This window comes from Cladophialophora immunda (assembly GCF_000835495.1).
Source record: "Cladophialophora immunda strain CBS 83496 unplaced genomic scaffold supercont1.6, whole genome shotgun sequence".
Taxonomy (NCBI): domain Eukaryota; kingdom Fungi; phylum Ascomycota; class Eurotiomycetes; order Chaetothyriales; family Herpotrichiellaceae; genus Cladophialophora; species Cladophialophora immunda.
Genome location: NW_015622546.1, coordinates 1,038,435 through 1,053,067, shown reverse-complemented (window position 1 = coordinate 1,053,067; position 14,633 = coordinate 1,038,435). Strand labels below are relative to the sequence as shown.

The 14,633-nt window shown below is 55.3% G+C and overlaps 6 protein-coding genes across 6 annotated transcripts; 4 read left to right on the top strand and 2 right to left on the bottom strand.

Annotated features, from left to right (window-relative positions):
• Nucleotides 1-601: 601 nt before the first annotated feature.
• On the top strand, nucleotides 602-2,758 carry PV07_09967 (uncharacterized protein). The gene is made up of 4 exons (XM_016397264.1): nucleotides 602-1,215; nucleotides 1,274-1,578; nucleotides 1,634-1,755; nucleotides 1,840-2,758. The coding sequence occupies exons 1-4, from the start codon at nucleotides 849-851 to the stop codon at nucleotides 2,594-2,596; spliced, it is 1,551 nt and encodes a 516-aa protein (XP_016244455.1). The 5' UTR covers nucleotides 602-848; the 3' UTR covers nucleotides 2,597-2,758.
• A 360-nt stretch (nucleotides 2,759-3,118) lies between these two features.
• PV07_09966 (uncharacterized protein) lies at nucleotides 3,119-6,051 on the top strand. Its single transcript, XM_016397263.1, has 4 exons — nucleotides 3,119-3,810; nucleotides 3,903-4,776; nucleotides 4,825-5,389; nucleotides 5,448-6,051. The coding sequence occupies exons 1-4, from the start codon at nucleotides 3,458-3,460 to the stop codon at nucleotides 5,978-5,980; spliced, it is 2,325 nt and encodes a 774-aa protein (XP_016244454.1). The 5' UTR covers nucleotides 3,119-3,457; the 3' UTR covers nucleotides 5,981-6,051.
• Nucleotides 6,052-7,380: 1,329 nt separating this feature from the next.
• Nucleotides 7,381-9,638, top strand: PV07_09965 (uncharacterized protein). The gene is made up of 3 exons (XM_016397262.1): nucleotides 7,381-7,599; nucleotides 7,657-9,120; nucleotides 9,182-9,638. Exons 1-3 carry the CDS (start codon nucleotides 7,523-7,525, stop codon nucleotides 9,270-9,272), a joined length of 1,632 nt encoding a protein of 543 aa, XP_016244453.1. The 5' UTR covers nucleotides 7,381-7,522; the 3' UTR covers nucleotides 9,273-9,638.
• Nucleotides 9,639-9,833: 195 nt separating this feature from the next.
• Nucleotides 9,834-12,300, top strand: PV07_09964 (uncharacterized protein; the record flags this gene model as incomplete). The annotated part of the gene is made up of 1 exon (XM_016397261.1): nucleotides 9,834-12,300. The coding sequence occupies one exon, from the start codon at nucleotides 9,834-9,836 to the stop codon at nucleotides 12,210-12,212; it is 2,379 nt and encodes a 792-aa protein (XP_016244452.1). The 3' UTR covers nucleotides 12,213-12,300.
• A 31-nt stretch (nucleotides 12,301-12,331) lies between these two features.
• On the bottom strand, nucleotides 12,332-13,559 carry PV07_09963 (uncharacterized protein; the record flags this gene model as incomplete). Its single annotated transcript, XM_016397260.1, has 4 exons — nucleotides 12,332-12,686; nucleotides 12,803-13,134; nucleotides 13,212-13,413; nucleotides 13,510-13,559. 3 exons carry the CDS (start codon nucleotides 13,557-13,559, stop codon nucleotides 13,075-13,077), a joined length of 312 nt encoding a protein of 103 aa, XP_016244451.1. The 3' UTR covers nucleotides 12,332-12,686; nucleotides 12,803-13,074.
• A 50-nt stretch (nucleotides 13,560-13,609) lies between these two features.
• On the bottom strand, nucleotides 13,610-14,252 carry PV07_09962 (uncharacterized protein; the record flags this gene model as incomplete). Its single annotated transcript, XM_016397259.1, has 4 exons — nucleotides 13,610-13,849; nucleotides 13,903-13,925; nucleotides 13,985-14,010; nucleotides 14,167-14,252. The coding sequence occupies 4 exons, from the start codon at nucleotides 14,250-14,252 to the stop codon at nucleotides 13,610-13,612; spliced, it is 375 nt and encodes a 124-aa protein (XP_016244450.1).
• Nucleotides 14,253-14,633: the final 381 nt, after the last annotated feature.

The window sequence follows — 14,633 nt, the reverse complement described above, 5'->3', positions numbered from 1 at the left end:
TATTCCGTACTTTGGTGCCGTGCGTCGTCTCCTCCTCCGGGCTTTCTTTATTCCGATCTGCTGCCGTCGCTGCACCTCCTGCTCCTCCCCGCTGAAGGGAAGTATCGAGTTCGTAGTCTGCTCTCTGTATCTACGAGTGGACTACAGTTTGCGGCTTGTTGCTTGGACTGACAAACTCTAGTCCCCAGACTCATTCACAGTGTCCTCGACAACGATCCAATGGTTATCATGATGGTTGCGTTTATCACTTCCACAACCCTAGTAGGTATCTTTGCCACCTCGAATATGACCAGCCACCCCTGCCATCCTATGATTTCCCCTCAGCTTGCGCATGCCAATTCATCAAACCCAATGTCCACTTTGAAGGTATCTCGTACAGCTAATGGCTTCTGTTCAGGATTGCCTCCCGTCCTCCATGTCACTCCATATCTACCGAGAACCTCATACGCGGGTATGCATCAAATTCTGGCCGCGACATTGGATTTTGAGATAGGACCATTCGCCTCCTCTTTGGTACAAGTCCGTCACTCCACCCAACCAGGTCTCTCATAAGATACGCTCCCCTTTCTACTTGTACACAAGCGAGATGTGCAGGACCAATCCCACACCACTCCACCACTGGCCGAACGCTGACCAAAGCGCCGCCTTCACTTGCCATGTTCGGACTTGGACCCGGCACTACAGGGCTGACACCCGGAATTTCATAAACCTCATCCTCATTACTCTCCGAAAATGACTTTCGACGGTTCATGTTTTCATGGACCTCTATGATTGTCAGCAGCCGCTATGGACCACCGGACTGTCATTGCTCCAGACAGTGAACAGTCATCGTCTTCCCTTCGTCTCTCATGCAGCCAACTAACTCGATCCCGAAAAGGCTCGCCTCAGACGTACCTCCGTCCTTGGTCTCGGTAAATCAATCCAATCCCAGACAACGCAATCGCATCCACAACCAAGCCATCAAAAGAGCCAAGGCGAATATTGGGAAACGACGTGACCATATCTTTTCGACATCTTCTGGCGAGGATACTGATCCCAAGCGCGTTATCGATCCGCTACTGGGGTTGACCAGGGCCGGCATCGACCCCAATCTCACGGTTACGGCTATTGCGCCGTCACCGAGATTGACTGTAACATCCGGTGGGCTGCGTGGTGATCCGTTCTGTGCTTTCCCAATATCAGCGGATGGGGGAGTCCTTTCCGCTGTTGACTATTGTGAGCTTTGTGATAAATCTGGTCGGGGAGCAGTCGCTAATTCGTGGTTTGCGCAAAGTCCTCCAGCACTACGCACCGGTCCACATCAACCCCAGAAAGGAGCAGTTAGGTCCAGCGGATAGCCTGCTGCTGTCACGAAGGTACTTTGGCCTCGCGTTGGAAAATGCATCCATGTTTGAACTCATGGTGGCGCTTGCCCAAGCTTCGTACGACGCCCGGCGAGGAAACACTCGGGAACCGACGAGGGAAGTTTTGGTTCACTATGGGAAAGGCGTCGAAGCGCTGCGTCTGAAAATGGCGCGGAGCTCAGCCTGTGATGACGATGCCACGATTCTGGCGGTCATGGCGCTGCTGGGAATTGCCGTATGTCAACTCGCCTCCCACAACAGGACATATTGTAACTGATATCCCTGCCAAGTTGATTTACAATGACTTTGTGTCGTTTGAGACGCACTTGATCGGCTTACGCCACCTTGTTGAAATGCGAGGAGGGGTTGATTATCTGGGCTGGGACGGCTTCTTGAAGAATTCAATCACTGGGTAAGTCCGGGGGAAGATTGGGGATCTTCACCACGCAACGGGTCTTGCAGTTGCGCGTCAACAGAATTGACTGACAGATGTTAGCCTCGAGTCTCTCTGGGCGTACCACGAAAACAAAAAGTTGAGAATTTCTACAACCGAAGCCAGTATCAAGCTCCAATATCCAAGGCATCCATTTCCTCCCGATCTCTGCACCTTGATTGCCAAGCTTCCCGATGGATTTCGAGAAGTTGCCTTGTCCGGTAGCCTCTGCGTCCAGATCATCACGATGTTATCATATGTGTCGGAATGGGTCAAGCAACTGCAGGGCCCCCGGAAGAAGGGCGTTCTACCACTGGGGGATCCAAACGGCACATATATGAAGCAGACGCAGACGTGTCTCGAACTGGTGCCTCTTCGCGGGCTGAACACGCTCGAGAGGGTTCTTTGTTCGGCGACCGCGGCCGTCACGACAGAGACATTCAGGAAATCAAAGCAACAGAATCCGGTCCATCGGCGGCTGGTCGAATCACTCTCAGAAATGCTTGCTCGATATAACCTCCGCGACTTGCCGCCCGAATGTACCATATGGATGGCACTGGTCATAGCGGGCCCTCCACATCCAGCCACTGAAGGAGCCACCAGCAAGGCGACATCGGCGAACAACAACCAACCACATAGTCCACGAAACATACTCCTGGATAGGATACTCGAGGATTCATCCAGTGCTAGAAATTGGAAGTGGGTCAAGAAGTCAATCACGAAGTTCTTCTGGAGCGAGGACTTAGTCGAAACATGGCGACAGACGTGGGAATTAGGGGTATTGCGATATACCGAGAAGCTCAAAGAAAGACAAAAATAAGAGGCGCACTGAACAGTACTTTCCATAGAGGTAGGTATGTGAAGGTTGGAATTAGGACCCAGACCCTATCAATACTTGATTTTAACGGACGAAAACTATGGCCAATCAATGATAAAGGTCAACTATTGCGGGAAACGACTCATGGCCCTACGAGCAGTCGAGGAAACTCCGTCGTCCCTCGGAGGTGATCCAGGGGACCTCTGCAAGTCATGCGCACTCGTGCCACTTGCGATGAAAAAGCCATCCCCGCCACGGCCCCCGTGGCCCCTTTTTAGTTAAGGATGTCGTAGCTAGGCATGCTAAAGTCGCGCGTCGAGGCCCGGATTGGCCAAGGCGCCCGAGCCGGGCGGGACGACGTTGATGCTTGATTCGCCTGAACAGCAGCCACCAGTGCGCGCAGATGCCACCCACAGCCACCCACAGCCACCTATGGCGTCCTACGACGTCATATCGCCTGGGACTTCACAACCTTCCCCCAGATCATCGAGAAGAACTTGGGTCTGTCGTCGATCGATGCATCCTCCTCCACCTGTTTAACAAGCCACGACACCAACGATCCTTTCCAAGACGCGGTCTGACGCTAGACAATTCCATGTATGCTGAATGGGATTTTCCCTTTCATCCTTTCTTACCTTCTTCTCGTCTCACACAACCACTCTTCATCAGTCATCACTATTCAACCCCTTGCATTCAAGCACACTTGTATAGGCCAAACGCGCTGCCATGAAACACCAACAAAGAATACCTTAACCATTCCTCAACTCTCGCCCCTCTCCCCTCTCTCTTCCTCTAATATCCCCCAAGTCTCGATTCCTACTGCATTCCTCCTTAGTCCATTGGCTCTGCAGGTACCTGCTCAGGATGAACGATCCAGGCCTTGATGAACCCATAGCCGACGCCTCTGCGATTCTCAAGGAAAATGTCGAAGACCGCCCCCCTGCATCTCACCACAATCCCCAAACATCATCCCCTTTCCAACGCCGAGATGAATCCCCAGAACAGACCTACGACAAAATGTCGGAAGAAGAGCAAGAGCGGAACTTTCTTATGCCAGCGAGGTGGTGGTATGCTTCGACAGGCGTCCCCCTCGTGGCGGGTACTTTTGGCCCAATGGCGAACGCATTCAGTATCTGTGCGCTGGTGGAGAACTGGAGGGTCGAAATTCCCCCGGGAGGGACAGAGGAGCATGGAATTGACATTAAAGACCCAGCTTGGTAAGTCATGCTCGCACGATGCGGCCCTCCCCAGTATTGCCGAAGGAAAGGAAAGACAAATCCTACACAGTACTAAGGAATATCTGGTGTAGGCTTATCGCCGTCAACGCCGTCTCCCTGGCCTTCGCCCTTGTTGCCAACATGTCCCTCCTCCTCAACATGGCGCGCCGTGTCCCCTTCCGAATCGCCCAACCCATCACCATACTCGGCTTCTGGATCGCCTCGGTGCTCCTGATCGGCTTGGTTGCCGTCGCATCCTCCGACTTTGACGCTCCTGGTGTCAAAAGCCAGGCTCTCTCCCAGGCATATTACTACGCCATCTTCGCGGCGGGATTATACCAGATAATTTCATACTTAATGTGTTTTACAGTGTACGGGGCGTACAAAGGGCATTACAGTAAAGAGTTCAAACTTACGGTGGCGCAGAGGACGTTGATGTTGCAGACCATTATGTTCTTGCTGTATCAACTCTTGGGGGCGTTAGTGTACTCACACATTGAAGGATGGAAGTTCCTGGATGCAGTGTATTGGGCGGAATTCACTTCTCTGACAATTGGTATTGGTGATGATTATACACCAAAGACCCACCTGGGGAGAGGACTGCTGTTTCCCTTTGCGATGGGCGGCATCATCATTTTGGGTTTGGTGGTCGGGTCTATTCGGTCATTGATTCTGGAGAGGGGGAAAAAGAAGATGGCAGCCCGATTGACGGAGAAGACCCGCGTGCGATTGCTCAAGGAGATCGAGAGGGTCGGTAAGAAGAAGAGCCTCTTGAGACGCAAGGGGGCGCTGGGGCTCGAGAAAAACACCACCAAGGCATTGACCGTGGATCCAGGGGATGGGGAGATATCCGAGCTGGAGAGGAGACAGGCCGAGTTCGAGGCAATGCGGAAAGTCCAGGAGTACGCTGCCACAGAGCGCAAGTACATGAGTTTGCTTATATCGACATTTGCTTTTGCTTTCTTGGTAGGTGCAGCATTTGTCTCCCGCAGGAACCTCGCTGACCACCGGTAGTGGACGATTGGGGCTTTAGTCTTCGAACATGCCGAAAGGAACCAGGACTGGTCGTATTTCGGATCACTCTACTTTTCATACACGACGCTATTGACCATCGGATACGGGGATTTCCAGCCCATGTCTAACAGTGGAAAGCCATTTTTTGTCTTTTGGACTCTGCTCGCCGTCCCTACCTTGACGATTCTCATCTCCGACATGGGAGACACCGTGGTCAAGGCCGTCAAAGACGTCACCATCTGGCTGGGGGAGATCACTGTGCTTCCCAGCAGTGAAGATACTATAGCAAATCGGCTCAAGCATGGCGTGTACAAGGCCACTCTTGGACAACTGGACCCTCGATCTTCAGGTTCCCGAGATGTGGAAAAGGGCTCAGAGACCGGGGGTGGATCTGGGTACCAGGAACTGCATCCTGGCCTTGCACGCCTCTTCCGCAATGGTGTGAGGAAACGCAAGAAGGGTGAAAAAGACAACGACACCAAAGATCGCCTGGCTGCCGACTTCGAGGAGGAGGAGAAACAGGAAGAGTCGGATGCGAGAGACAAGGGCGACCGTGGGCAAGAAGGTAAGAGGCGTCCATATCCAGGTATCATGGTTCAAGTGGCTCACTTTGGTTCCGACAGATGTCCATCACTATCGCCGCTTGCTGATCTCTCAAATTCGAAGGGTGTATGCAGATGCGTCGGCAGCAACGCCCAAAAAGTACAGCTATGATGAGTGGCAATACTTTCTCAAATTGCTGGGCGAGGATGAGGCAGATCCCTCATATCACCGCCGAGCTCCGACCCATGGCGAAATGGCAAAGGAAGCCCGCGAGGCTAAGGAGAACAACAACGAGGGTGGCAACCTCGACATCGGGAGGAAGGGAGCGGCGTTTGATGGGGAGAGGCAGGAGGACCAGGACGTTCAGGTCGCCAAATGGAGCTGGATAGGTGCACAAAGTCCATTGATGGGTGACAAGGAAGAAGCTGAATGGTTGCTGGAACGACTCTTCGAGCGTCTGGAAGCAAGTCTTCGTTCCGACACAACGCAAACGGAGAAGGCGAAGCATTACACCAGGGATCTCGAAGAGCAGAAACGCCGAGAGGAGGACGGCGCGGGCAGTGAGAGAACAATGTCCCAGGATCGAGACCCCGGCGTTCTGGACCATCCTTGAAGGCGTCACGAGGCTCTCGGCCACCAGAGGCGTTGACCCTCGTTAGACATTGGAGCGGCGCGGATCTCGTTGAGCGGGCATCTTCAGCGGGTGTCTTTGTCGAACTCGCCATTGTAACAAAGTGTAGCAAGCAGCAACGTCGATTATACTAGCCAGCTTCGAGAAATGTGATCGGATAATGTCGATCTCGGAAAATGGTATCCAACTCTTCCCAAGCGCCTGAGGCATTCCATTTCTCCGGGGCGGTTGCATTTCGCCGACATGCAGGGGAGCAAATCGTCAGGCTTGATCGACCTCGGCTTTGGAGGCTGCGGAAATGCTTGTGGCTTTCTCGGTGGCGTTGCGGGGAAATACGAGGACGAGAGAACCTTGGACGAGTCTTGTCTAGAGGACGGGTGGACGGTGGATGCGAGGAGCAAGTGAAGACATCCGGCGTGTCTATCTGGGTAGTCGAGAGACGTGGACAGGGTGCGAACTAAGGAGCTGGTGATGCATAGGTACCAAGGTAGGTACATATGTAGATAGAACAACCAGTGAGTACCTAGGGCATGAGGTGAGGTGAGCTGGACGAGATCCTCGCAGCCAAATACCACCACCACTCCCCCTCAACAGGCCGTCATGTGTCAGTCTCTCCTTGCACCACTCCATCTCTTCCTCTTACTGCCACCACTGCTTCTAGACCCGCAACCGGAGTATTGCTCGTCGTTTTCTCGGAATCACATTGTCCACGTCATGATGTGGCCCTTCCACTCCCCCGCAACTCGACGAATTAGGTCTGAGCCACTGCTTAGAGCTGTTGCATCTCCTCGTCTATCTCCAACCAGGTAAAACCTGGACCACAAGCACCCAACGAGATGCTCCCTGCTAAGACCCAATGCAGTTGCCGCAGATACTTCTAGGCCTTACTGAAGCTTTAGGGATCCTCTATCCCGGATGATTCTCTGTCATCAATCTCGACTAAGATCCGTGATCCTCGTTACGAGAATTGACCACCGCATCCACACCAGATCCACCACCTCCCACGAAGCTCCTCTTTCCCCCACACTTACCCAGACTCCTGTATTACCAGAATGGAACCTTTCCGCCATTCACGGCGCTTCCAACTGATTTGGCTGGCGTCTTCAGTCCGCCGAGGGGGTTCCTGCTCCACGCGGATCACCGCGTTTTGGAAGGCCTTCCATCCGGACCACGACCCGCCGTCGTTCACGGGGATGCCATCATCGCTAGCATTCCTGAGCTTGTCTGAGTCTTCCTAATCCATTTTCACACCCGCCACTCCTTTGGCCCGCTTGCAACCCCTCACTCTCGGACGTTCACCAGGCTCCGGATCCCGGATGCTGATCGACACACATCATGTCTATCTGGGGTTAATCGGGGGTGGCAAGGGGACGCGGGGTATGTCAACAAGAGATACAAAAAGCTCGCGGCCACCGCCCGCAGATGCTGTGCCGCCAGTCCTCTGCATCTCTTCGTCTTCGTCCCGACCTCAATCGCTGAACACCGCTCATTGGAGACTGCCCTTACCCGAATCCTCTGACAGTCATGGGTTCTCATCAGATCGAGGAGGTTGATGTCCTGCTTGTTGGAGCTGGCTTTGCCTCTTTCACTTTGTTGAACCGGTGAGTGCTATATTCGATCGTCCATCGTGTGCCTAGAGGCTGACTGTTACCGAAAAGCCTGCGAAAACTCGGCTACAGCGTTCGTATCTTCGAGAAAGGATCTGCCAGCGGCGGTATCTGGTACTGGAACTGCTATCCCGGTGCCCGCGTGGATACCGATACGCCCATCTACCAGCTCTTTGATAAGGAGCTGTGGGAAGATTTCACCTTCAAGGAGCGATACCCAGGCTGGCAAGATCTCCGCCGCTATTTTGAACACGTCGAGAAGAAATGGAATGTTCGTGACTACACCTCGTTCAACAAGCATGTGGATAGCGCCATCTTTGACGAAGGTCGCCAACAGTGGTTGGTTGAGTGCTCGGACGGAACCGAAATTTACGCCAAGTGGTTCATCCCCTGCATCGGGTTCGCCAGCAAACGCTATACGCCTCCGTTCCCCGGGCTCGGCAACTTCAAGGGCGACATCTACCATACCGCCGTGTGGCCTCAGCACGGCGTGAATTTGAAGGGCAAGCGAGTTGCTGAAATCGGCACTGGTGCATCTGGAATCCAAGTCATCCAGGAAATTGGCCCGGTGGTAAAGGAGTTGACTGTCTACCAGAGAACACCCAACATGTGCCTACCCATGAACCAGCGCCTGCTCGACCCCAAGGAAGAGGAGGAGAAAAAGAAGAATGGCTGGTATGAGACGGAAATGGAGAAGACCCGCAACACCTTTGCCGGATTCACCTACGACTTTATGGAGAAAAACACCTTTGACGACACGCCCGAGGAGCGCGAAAAGGTGTACCACAACCTCATGGTCGAGGAAGGCGGTTTCAAGTTCTGGCTTGCCACGTACAAGGACATGCTGTTCGACCTCAAGGCCAATGAACCCGCCTACCAGTTCTGGCGCCAGCAGGTCTTGAAACGCGTCAAGGATCCCGAGAAACAGAGGCTCCTGGCCCCTGAGGTGCCTCCACATCCATGGGGCACTAAGCGCCCGTCTCTTGAACAGAGGTTCTACGAAGTGGTTGATCAACCCAACGTGAAGATCATTGATGTCAACGAGAATCCCATTGAAGAAGTCACCGCCACTGGTCTCAAAACCAAACAGGGTCTTGTTGAGGTGGACGTCATCATCCTGGCCACCGGCTTCGACTCGGTCACGGGCTCGCTGGCTCAACTCAACATCCAGGGCACCAAGGGTGGCACAATTGCTGATCACTGGAAAGATGGCACCAAGACGGCCATGGGTATTGCCATGCCCGAATTCCCCAACATGTTCTTTTTGTACGGACCTCAGGCACCCACTGCCTTTAGTTCAGGCCCGACCTGCACGCAGTTCCAAGCTGAGTGGGTTGAGAAGACGTTCAAGGAGATCAAGGACAAGGGCATCACTAGGCTTGAAGCCACTCCCGAGTCTGAGGAAGACTGGTGCAAGAGGATGAACGAGAAGTGGGATGCGACTCTGTTCCCCATGGCCAAGAGTTGGTACCAGGGCGCCAACATCCCAGGCCGAAAAGTCGAGCCACTGAACTGGTAAGTGATGATCCATCTGACCCGCCGTTTCTTGGGAGAAGACTGGTTAACAGCTCTGCAGGTCCGGCGGCATGGTTGAGTACGTCAACACTTTGAACCGCAGTCTAGAGAATGATATGCAGGGCTGGAAATACTCCACCGCCACGGCATGAGTGGTCTCCCAAAGGTCAAGGATCAAACTTGTGGCCTGCGACGTGACCACGTTGTAAAATGATTGTGATGGACAGCGAGATACCCCCTAGAGTGGGACGGCAGCGTGTGGTGCAGGCGTCATGGCTCGTTGGACTAGATTGAAGAGCGGCGTCCGTATACTCGAGACGTGGAGGATCCAGCAGTGTTTCGTCGAGGGAAGATCAAGGCGCATAGGTCTCTGTGGAGCACTGCACACAGCAAACAGTGAACAGCAAGCCAAGTTGTCATGTACTTGACCTTACGATGGATGGTGTTGTCTGGTCGAACCCGATTCCTTAGTGAATATCTGGTCTTCTTCACAATGTGCTTTCCAGACTCAGAGATGCATTCGTAGTAGAACTGGAATCCAGCTGTCTCTCGCTTGTTCGCCTTAAGGGATCACATACATTGTCAAAAGAGTGCGAACGTGGTAGCAGATATCGAGCCTCTAATATTTCTTTCCTTGGTCTTTACACCCAACTTCAGTTGTTCACCACTCCCCCGCTTTGTACCGCTCCTCACATGATCCTCACACAGGAACCATGGCCGCAGCAGGGGAGCCGCTCTGCTCGACATGCCGCAGTGTCGACTGGATGGACGCCGGGCTGCCCCGAGTCGTCCACACCGACGCGCCAGAGCTGTTTACCACCAGCACCGAAGTGCGGCTCCTGGACGGAACCGTCGCGCCCGCTGCGGCCGCCAGGCTAGTCGAGTCGGCGCTGTTCCTGGTTTCCCTGGGGACGGTGCAAGAGCTGCGGGCCCGGAGTGCGCAATGTCCCTGTTGCGCTTTCTGCCACCAGCTGCTTGAGCGCCGCTTTGAGGCCGCGGATATTGACAGGGCTGCTGGCGAGAGGGTTCCCGTGCACGTCTACACGCGCAAGTATGGCGCTGTTGTTGTCGGGGACCGCCATGGGAGAGATGGACAAGAACAAGAGGGACAAGGAGAAGGCAGCCCCCGCGCGACGCACTTGATGTGCTTCAGTCTCTCGTTCCATCCGCATTTCCACCACGGCGAGAGCGCGTCCTTTGCGTTGTTGGGTCGTCGCCAGCAGATGCGTGGGAAGGAGACCGTGCCGTCCTTCGTCGGGCGCTTGGTGTCGCCGCGCTTTGATCTAGCGCAGGTCAGGGGCTGGCTTGAGACTTGCGAGCTGCAGCATTCCCCCGCGCGCACGGCCGAGAGTTTCCTCTCGCGCAGCGGCAAGACGACGGAGCTGCGAGTGGTGGACGTGTCGCAGCGGTGCCTCAAGACGCTCAGCATCCAAGACATCGACGGCGGGTACGCCGCGTTGAGCTACGTCTGGGGCGTCGCGGAGCAGGATGTCCGCCTGACGACGGCGAATCTGGCCGCGTACTCGAGACCCGGGGGCATCCCCAGGCTGTCCCAGACGGTCGAGGATGCGATGCAGGTGGCGCGGGCGGTGGGCATCCGGTACTTCTGGGCGAACGTCATCTCGATCCTCCAGGACGACGACGAGGACAAGGCCCAGAACATCTTCGACATGGACGTCATCTACACGTACTCGCGCCTGACCGTCGCCGCGGTGGCGGGCACGAACTGCCACGAGGGCCTGCCCGGCGTCAGCTCCGACCGGCTCCCTCTGCTCCACACCAGCACCGCGCAGTTTGGTCTGGTCGAGATCCCGCACCAGCCAGAACGATCCCCTGCGTCGCTGTCCGCGAGCGGTGGCGGATGGCCCAGCCGCGCCTGGACGCTCCAGGAGTTCCTCCTGTCCAGACAGACCTTGCTCTTCTGCGACCAGCAGGTCATCTGGGTGTGCCGGGCGGCCGACTGGGCCGAAGGGCTGGACGTGGCCGAGGAGAGGTTCCGGTTCGCAAAGTACGACGGCCTGAACCGGCCTCGGCTCGAGTCCTCCCTCTTCGCGGAAGAACAGAGCAGCGACGCAATAGGGGTCATAGACGATGGCTCTGCTGCCCATCCCGGCCTTGAGGAGCAGCAGCCGCGCCCGGCGGACCTCTCGGACGCCGCCACCCTGGTCGAATGCTACACCAGACGCAAGCTGTCATACGAGAGCGACATCAAGAACGCGCTCGAGGGACTCATGTGGTATATCTCGTCTATGACCCCCGGGTCGTCCTTCGTCTGGGGTCTGCCGGAGCCGCACTTCGAGGCCTTCCTCTGCTGGGGCGTGCGTGGCGGACCCTCCGCGACCCGCGGGGTGGTGAAGCGCCGGCGGGCCTTTGCTGAGGCCCCCTCGTGGTCGTGGATGGCGTGGCTGGGCCAGGTCGTCTTCCCGCGCTTTGCCTCACGCGCCGCCCACGGCCACGGCTGGAGATCCTGCGTCAAGTGCTTCCGGTACCCGACCTACCTCCACCGGCAGGGCCGGGCGTGGAACGACATCCCCAGCGGGTACGACGCGGGCGCCACGGTCCTGGCCCGCCCCTACGACATGTGGACAAGCGGCCTCCCGCTGCGAGACGAGTCGGCCGGCCTCGTGTTCTGGGCGCTGTGCGCGAGCGCGCTCGTCGATGCGGCGTCCCTCGAGATCCACTACGAACGACACGCGTCGAGCATCCGCGTCCCAGCCCGGCAGAAGAGGCTGCGGGTCCAGGACCTGTGCGTCTCCGAGGACGTGGCGGAGAGGATCGCCCAGGCTGGCCACGACGCGGCGTCGGTCGCTGTGATTCTCGTCGCGGTGGCCGTGGAGGGCGCGAGGCTGCCTAGCAGTCAAGACATCCTCGCGGCATCAGACCGGAACTCTCAACTGAAAGACGAGGAAAGGGGAGAGAGTGATGAGGACCCTCCCGGTGTGGTCTTTGAGATCTGGGATCGCGCCGTGCACTGCTTGGTGCTTTCGCGCGGTGACGAAGACGGCCATTTCTGCCGCGAGGGCACGCTCTCGATCAAGATGGACGACTGGCTTCGGCTCGAGAAGGAGAGGGAGCTCGTCGTGCTGGATTGACCCGAGTGTTCATAATCATCCTGCTGGATGTATCGTGGTATTTTCTCGCTTTTGCTTGCTGGGGGAAGGGAGTCAAGCGAGAGACATGCTAGATGCAGATATCACAAGCTCTGTGATTGCCATTGTCTATAGATTTATCATAAACGCCCCCGCCTACATACCTCTATACTACCCCCGTTTACCGGATAGCCCTCGTTCCCACGTCAAGTACGTTGGGTTTCCTTGTCGCACTTCACCCAATGTTTGAAAATCTGGGATGGTAACTGCTAGGCAGGGTGCGTCAAGGCGTAGCGACTAGCGTGTTTGCGGATGATGAATTTGCACCATGATAAGACAATCATTGGCAATTCGTCAAGGCCAAGATCAAAGCGGTCAACGCAACGTGACTGGTAGCGGTACAGAAGAAGAACCTGCTCCTGCGTTGGGTTCTCATCTCACATTCAAGGCCCGGGTTTTTGTCCCCAAACAGTGTACCTTTTAGGACGGTTAGCTTCTGCATTGGCATCAAACATCAGTGTCGGGCAAAAGTCATCACTTGCGTCTTGACTTTTTGACCGCCGTCCTCCTCGAGCCACGGATAGAAAACTCACATGTCGTATATACTGTGGATAGCTGGATTTTTAAAGTCGTTGCGAACCTCCATCAGCAGGATGTCCAGATCTTGTCGACTCCAGCGTAGAAAGTCGCAGAACAGTCGGGCGTTAAGGCCCGTGAGCCCTTCGTGAAGCTGGATGAAACTGAGAAGGCCTATTCGTTTCTGCGGATAGAGGGAAAAACAGAAGATATGAAGTAAGTAAACCCATGCCTCAGCAACCACGAAACTGCAGAGAATCTAGGCGAAATCGAAAAGACACAATAGCCGTCACTCACCAGCCTCTTGTTCTTGGGCCAGGTCCCCCACAGGCACGGGACTGCGGACGACCTATAAATGTATACACACCGAGTCAGGGAAGGGACAGGAAACAAACCACTTGGGAGAGAATATGAAAGCCGACTAACATTCACATTCACGAACCCTGCATCCCTCATCCAGCCCTCGAGTCTTTTGCCGGGTCTTAAAGTGCGACCCAAATCTTCCATGCCTTGAGCAGCGATCTGGATCCAACGTGAGATGGCGTCCTCTTCGGCCAGAGTGCCGTCCTGGCTGTAGTAGTCGATGTCGAGATCGGCAAATTCGGCCCATGCTCCTGGCTTGAGATTCCTGCGGGATCAAACATGGAGTCAGAGTAAGTTATAGAGACTCCAAAGCTTCGAGGTCTTCGGGGAAAGCAATGGGTCGCAGTGATGAATTACTCACTCAAATGTCCGATGCATGAGTTGCGGCCAATCTTTGATGGCACCTGCCATGTACCTGCAGTGGATGTAATCAAAGGGAGCACTGATCGTCCCCTCATCCTCTATATCTGCAATCTCGAACCTCGTGTTCGGAGGCACCCATTCGGGAGCTGAAGCGCTGATGTCGACCCGATGATTTCTGCCTGGGGATACGTGTCGCCCATGGCTATGGTCCAAGTTCCGGTCCCAAAGCCAATATCGAGGACCCTGAGCCCGAGGTTGCCGATGGGCGCCAGATGCAGCCGGCGTTTGTTGATGAGGAAGAACATTTCATCCATCAGGTCAAGGCGTTTGAGCTCCTCCTGTCTTGTCTTGAGACGCTGAGTTCACGGGTCTTATGGTGGGACAGACTCACTTCGTCGTTCGGTCGGTGATATTCTAAGGCAAGGTGAATGGCCTTGATCCACCAGGCCGTCTTCGAAAGGAGATACACATACCTCCATCTCTGTAGCGCTGATATTGCCTGCCATGGGAATAGACGGGTTGCAGTAAGCTTGAACGCAGTGAAGCGGTGGATGCGTTGTCTCTGTCTCATGGGATGGTCAAATCAAAATGCTGTGAGATTGCATATTGCCAGAGGGCAAAGAAAAGGTTTCTGTGCGTGTCATTGGGAACTTACCAATCCCCGACTCCCTCGTCTTCTTCAGCAGCGATCACAGGCTGTTCATTCACCTCGTCTGCTACAGGATCTTCTTGGTCTGCCATAGTAAATCCTCTGTGTGGTGGTGCCGCAGTCGACAGTTGGCTGACCTCGCAAACATAGATCAAAGTGACCTCGAGAGAAATGAGAGAAGACGGCAGGATGGAGTACCGTCTCTCTACCATCTCTTGAAAGTGACCACTTCTTGCTTGGCCCAGTGACCACCCCCCTGCCTGAACTCCCTTCCAATATTGCGAAGGTTCAAGCCATGGAGCCGCGGGGGCCGGGTGAACGACGACATCGGAAGGACGAGCCTAAGGCCCATGCAGTCATCCTGCCATGCAAAAGAGAAGATCGCCATGCCATGGCCTCCGAGGGACGAGGATCGGCTGGTGGTTGATGGCGTCTGCGGTCAATGAACCATGCTGCCCAGGGAGGTCCTCGTG

Excerpts from the sequence above, each read along its gene's own strand:
- PV07_09966 (XM_016397263.1), top strand. The coding sequence starts at position 3,458 with ATGAACGATCCAGGCCTTGATGAACCCATAGCCGACGCCTCTGCGATT. Across the intron at positions 4,777-4,824 it reads CATTTGCTTTTGCTTTCTTG|TGGACGATTGGGGCTTTAGT; the intron begins GTAGGTGCAGCA and ends GACCACCGGTAG. Across the intron at positions 5,390-5,447 it reads GGGCGACCGTGGGCAAGAAG|ATGTCCATCACTATCGCCGC; the intron begins GTAAGAGGCGTC and ends TGGTTCCGACAG.
- PV07_09965 (XM_016397262.1), top strand. The coding sequence starts at position 7,523 with ATGGGTTCTCATCAGATCGAGGAGGTTGATGTCCTGCTTGTTGGAGCT. Across the intron at positions 7,600-7,656 it reads TCTTTCACTTTGTTGAACCG|CCTGCGAAAACTCGGCTACA; the intron begins GTGAGTGCTATA and ends GTTACCGAAAAG. Across the intron at positions 9,121-9,181 it reads AAAGTCGAGCCACTGAACTG|GTCCGGCGGCATGGTTGAGT; the intron begins GTAAGTGATGAT and ends ACAGCTCTGCAG.
- PV07_09967 (XM_016397264.1), top strand. The coding sequence starts at position 849 with ATGCAGCCAACTAACTCGATCCCGAAAAGGCTCGCCTCAGACGTACCT. Across the intron at positions 1,216-1,273 it reads CCTTTCCGCTGTTGACTATT|TCCTCCAGCACTACGCACCG; the intron begins GTGAGCTTTGTG and ends GTTTGCGCAAAG. Across the intron at positions 1,579-1,633 it reads TGGCGCTGCTGGGAATTGCC|TTGATTTACAATGACTTTGT; the intron begins GTATGTCAACTC and ends ATCCCTGCCAAG.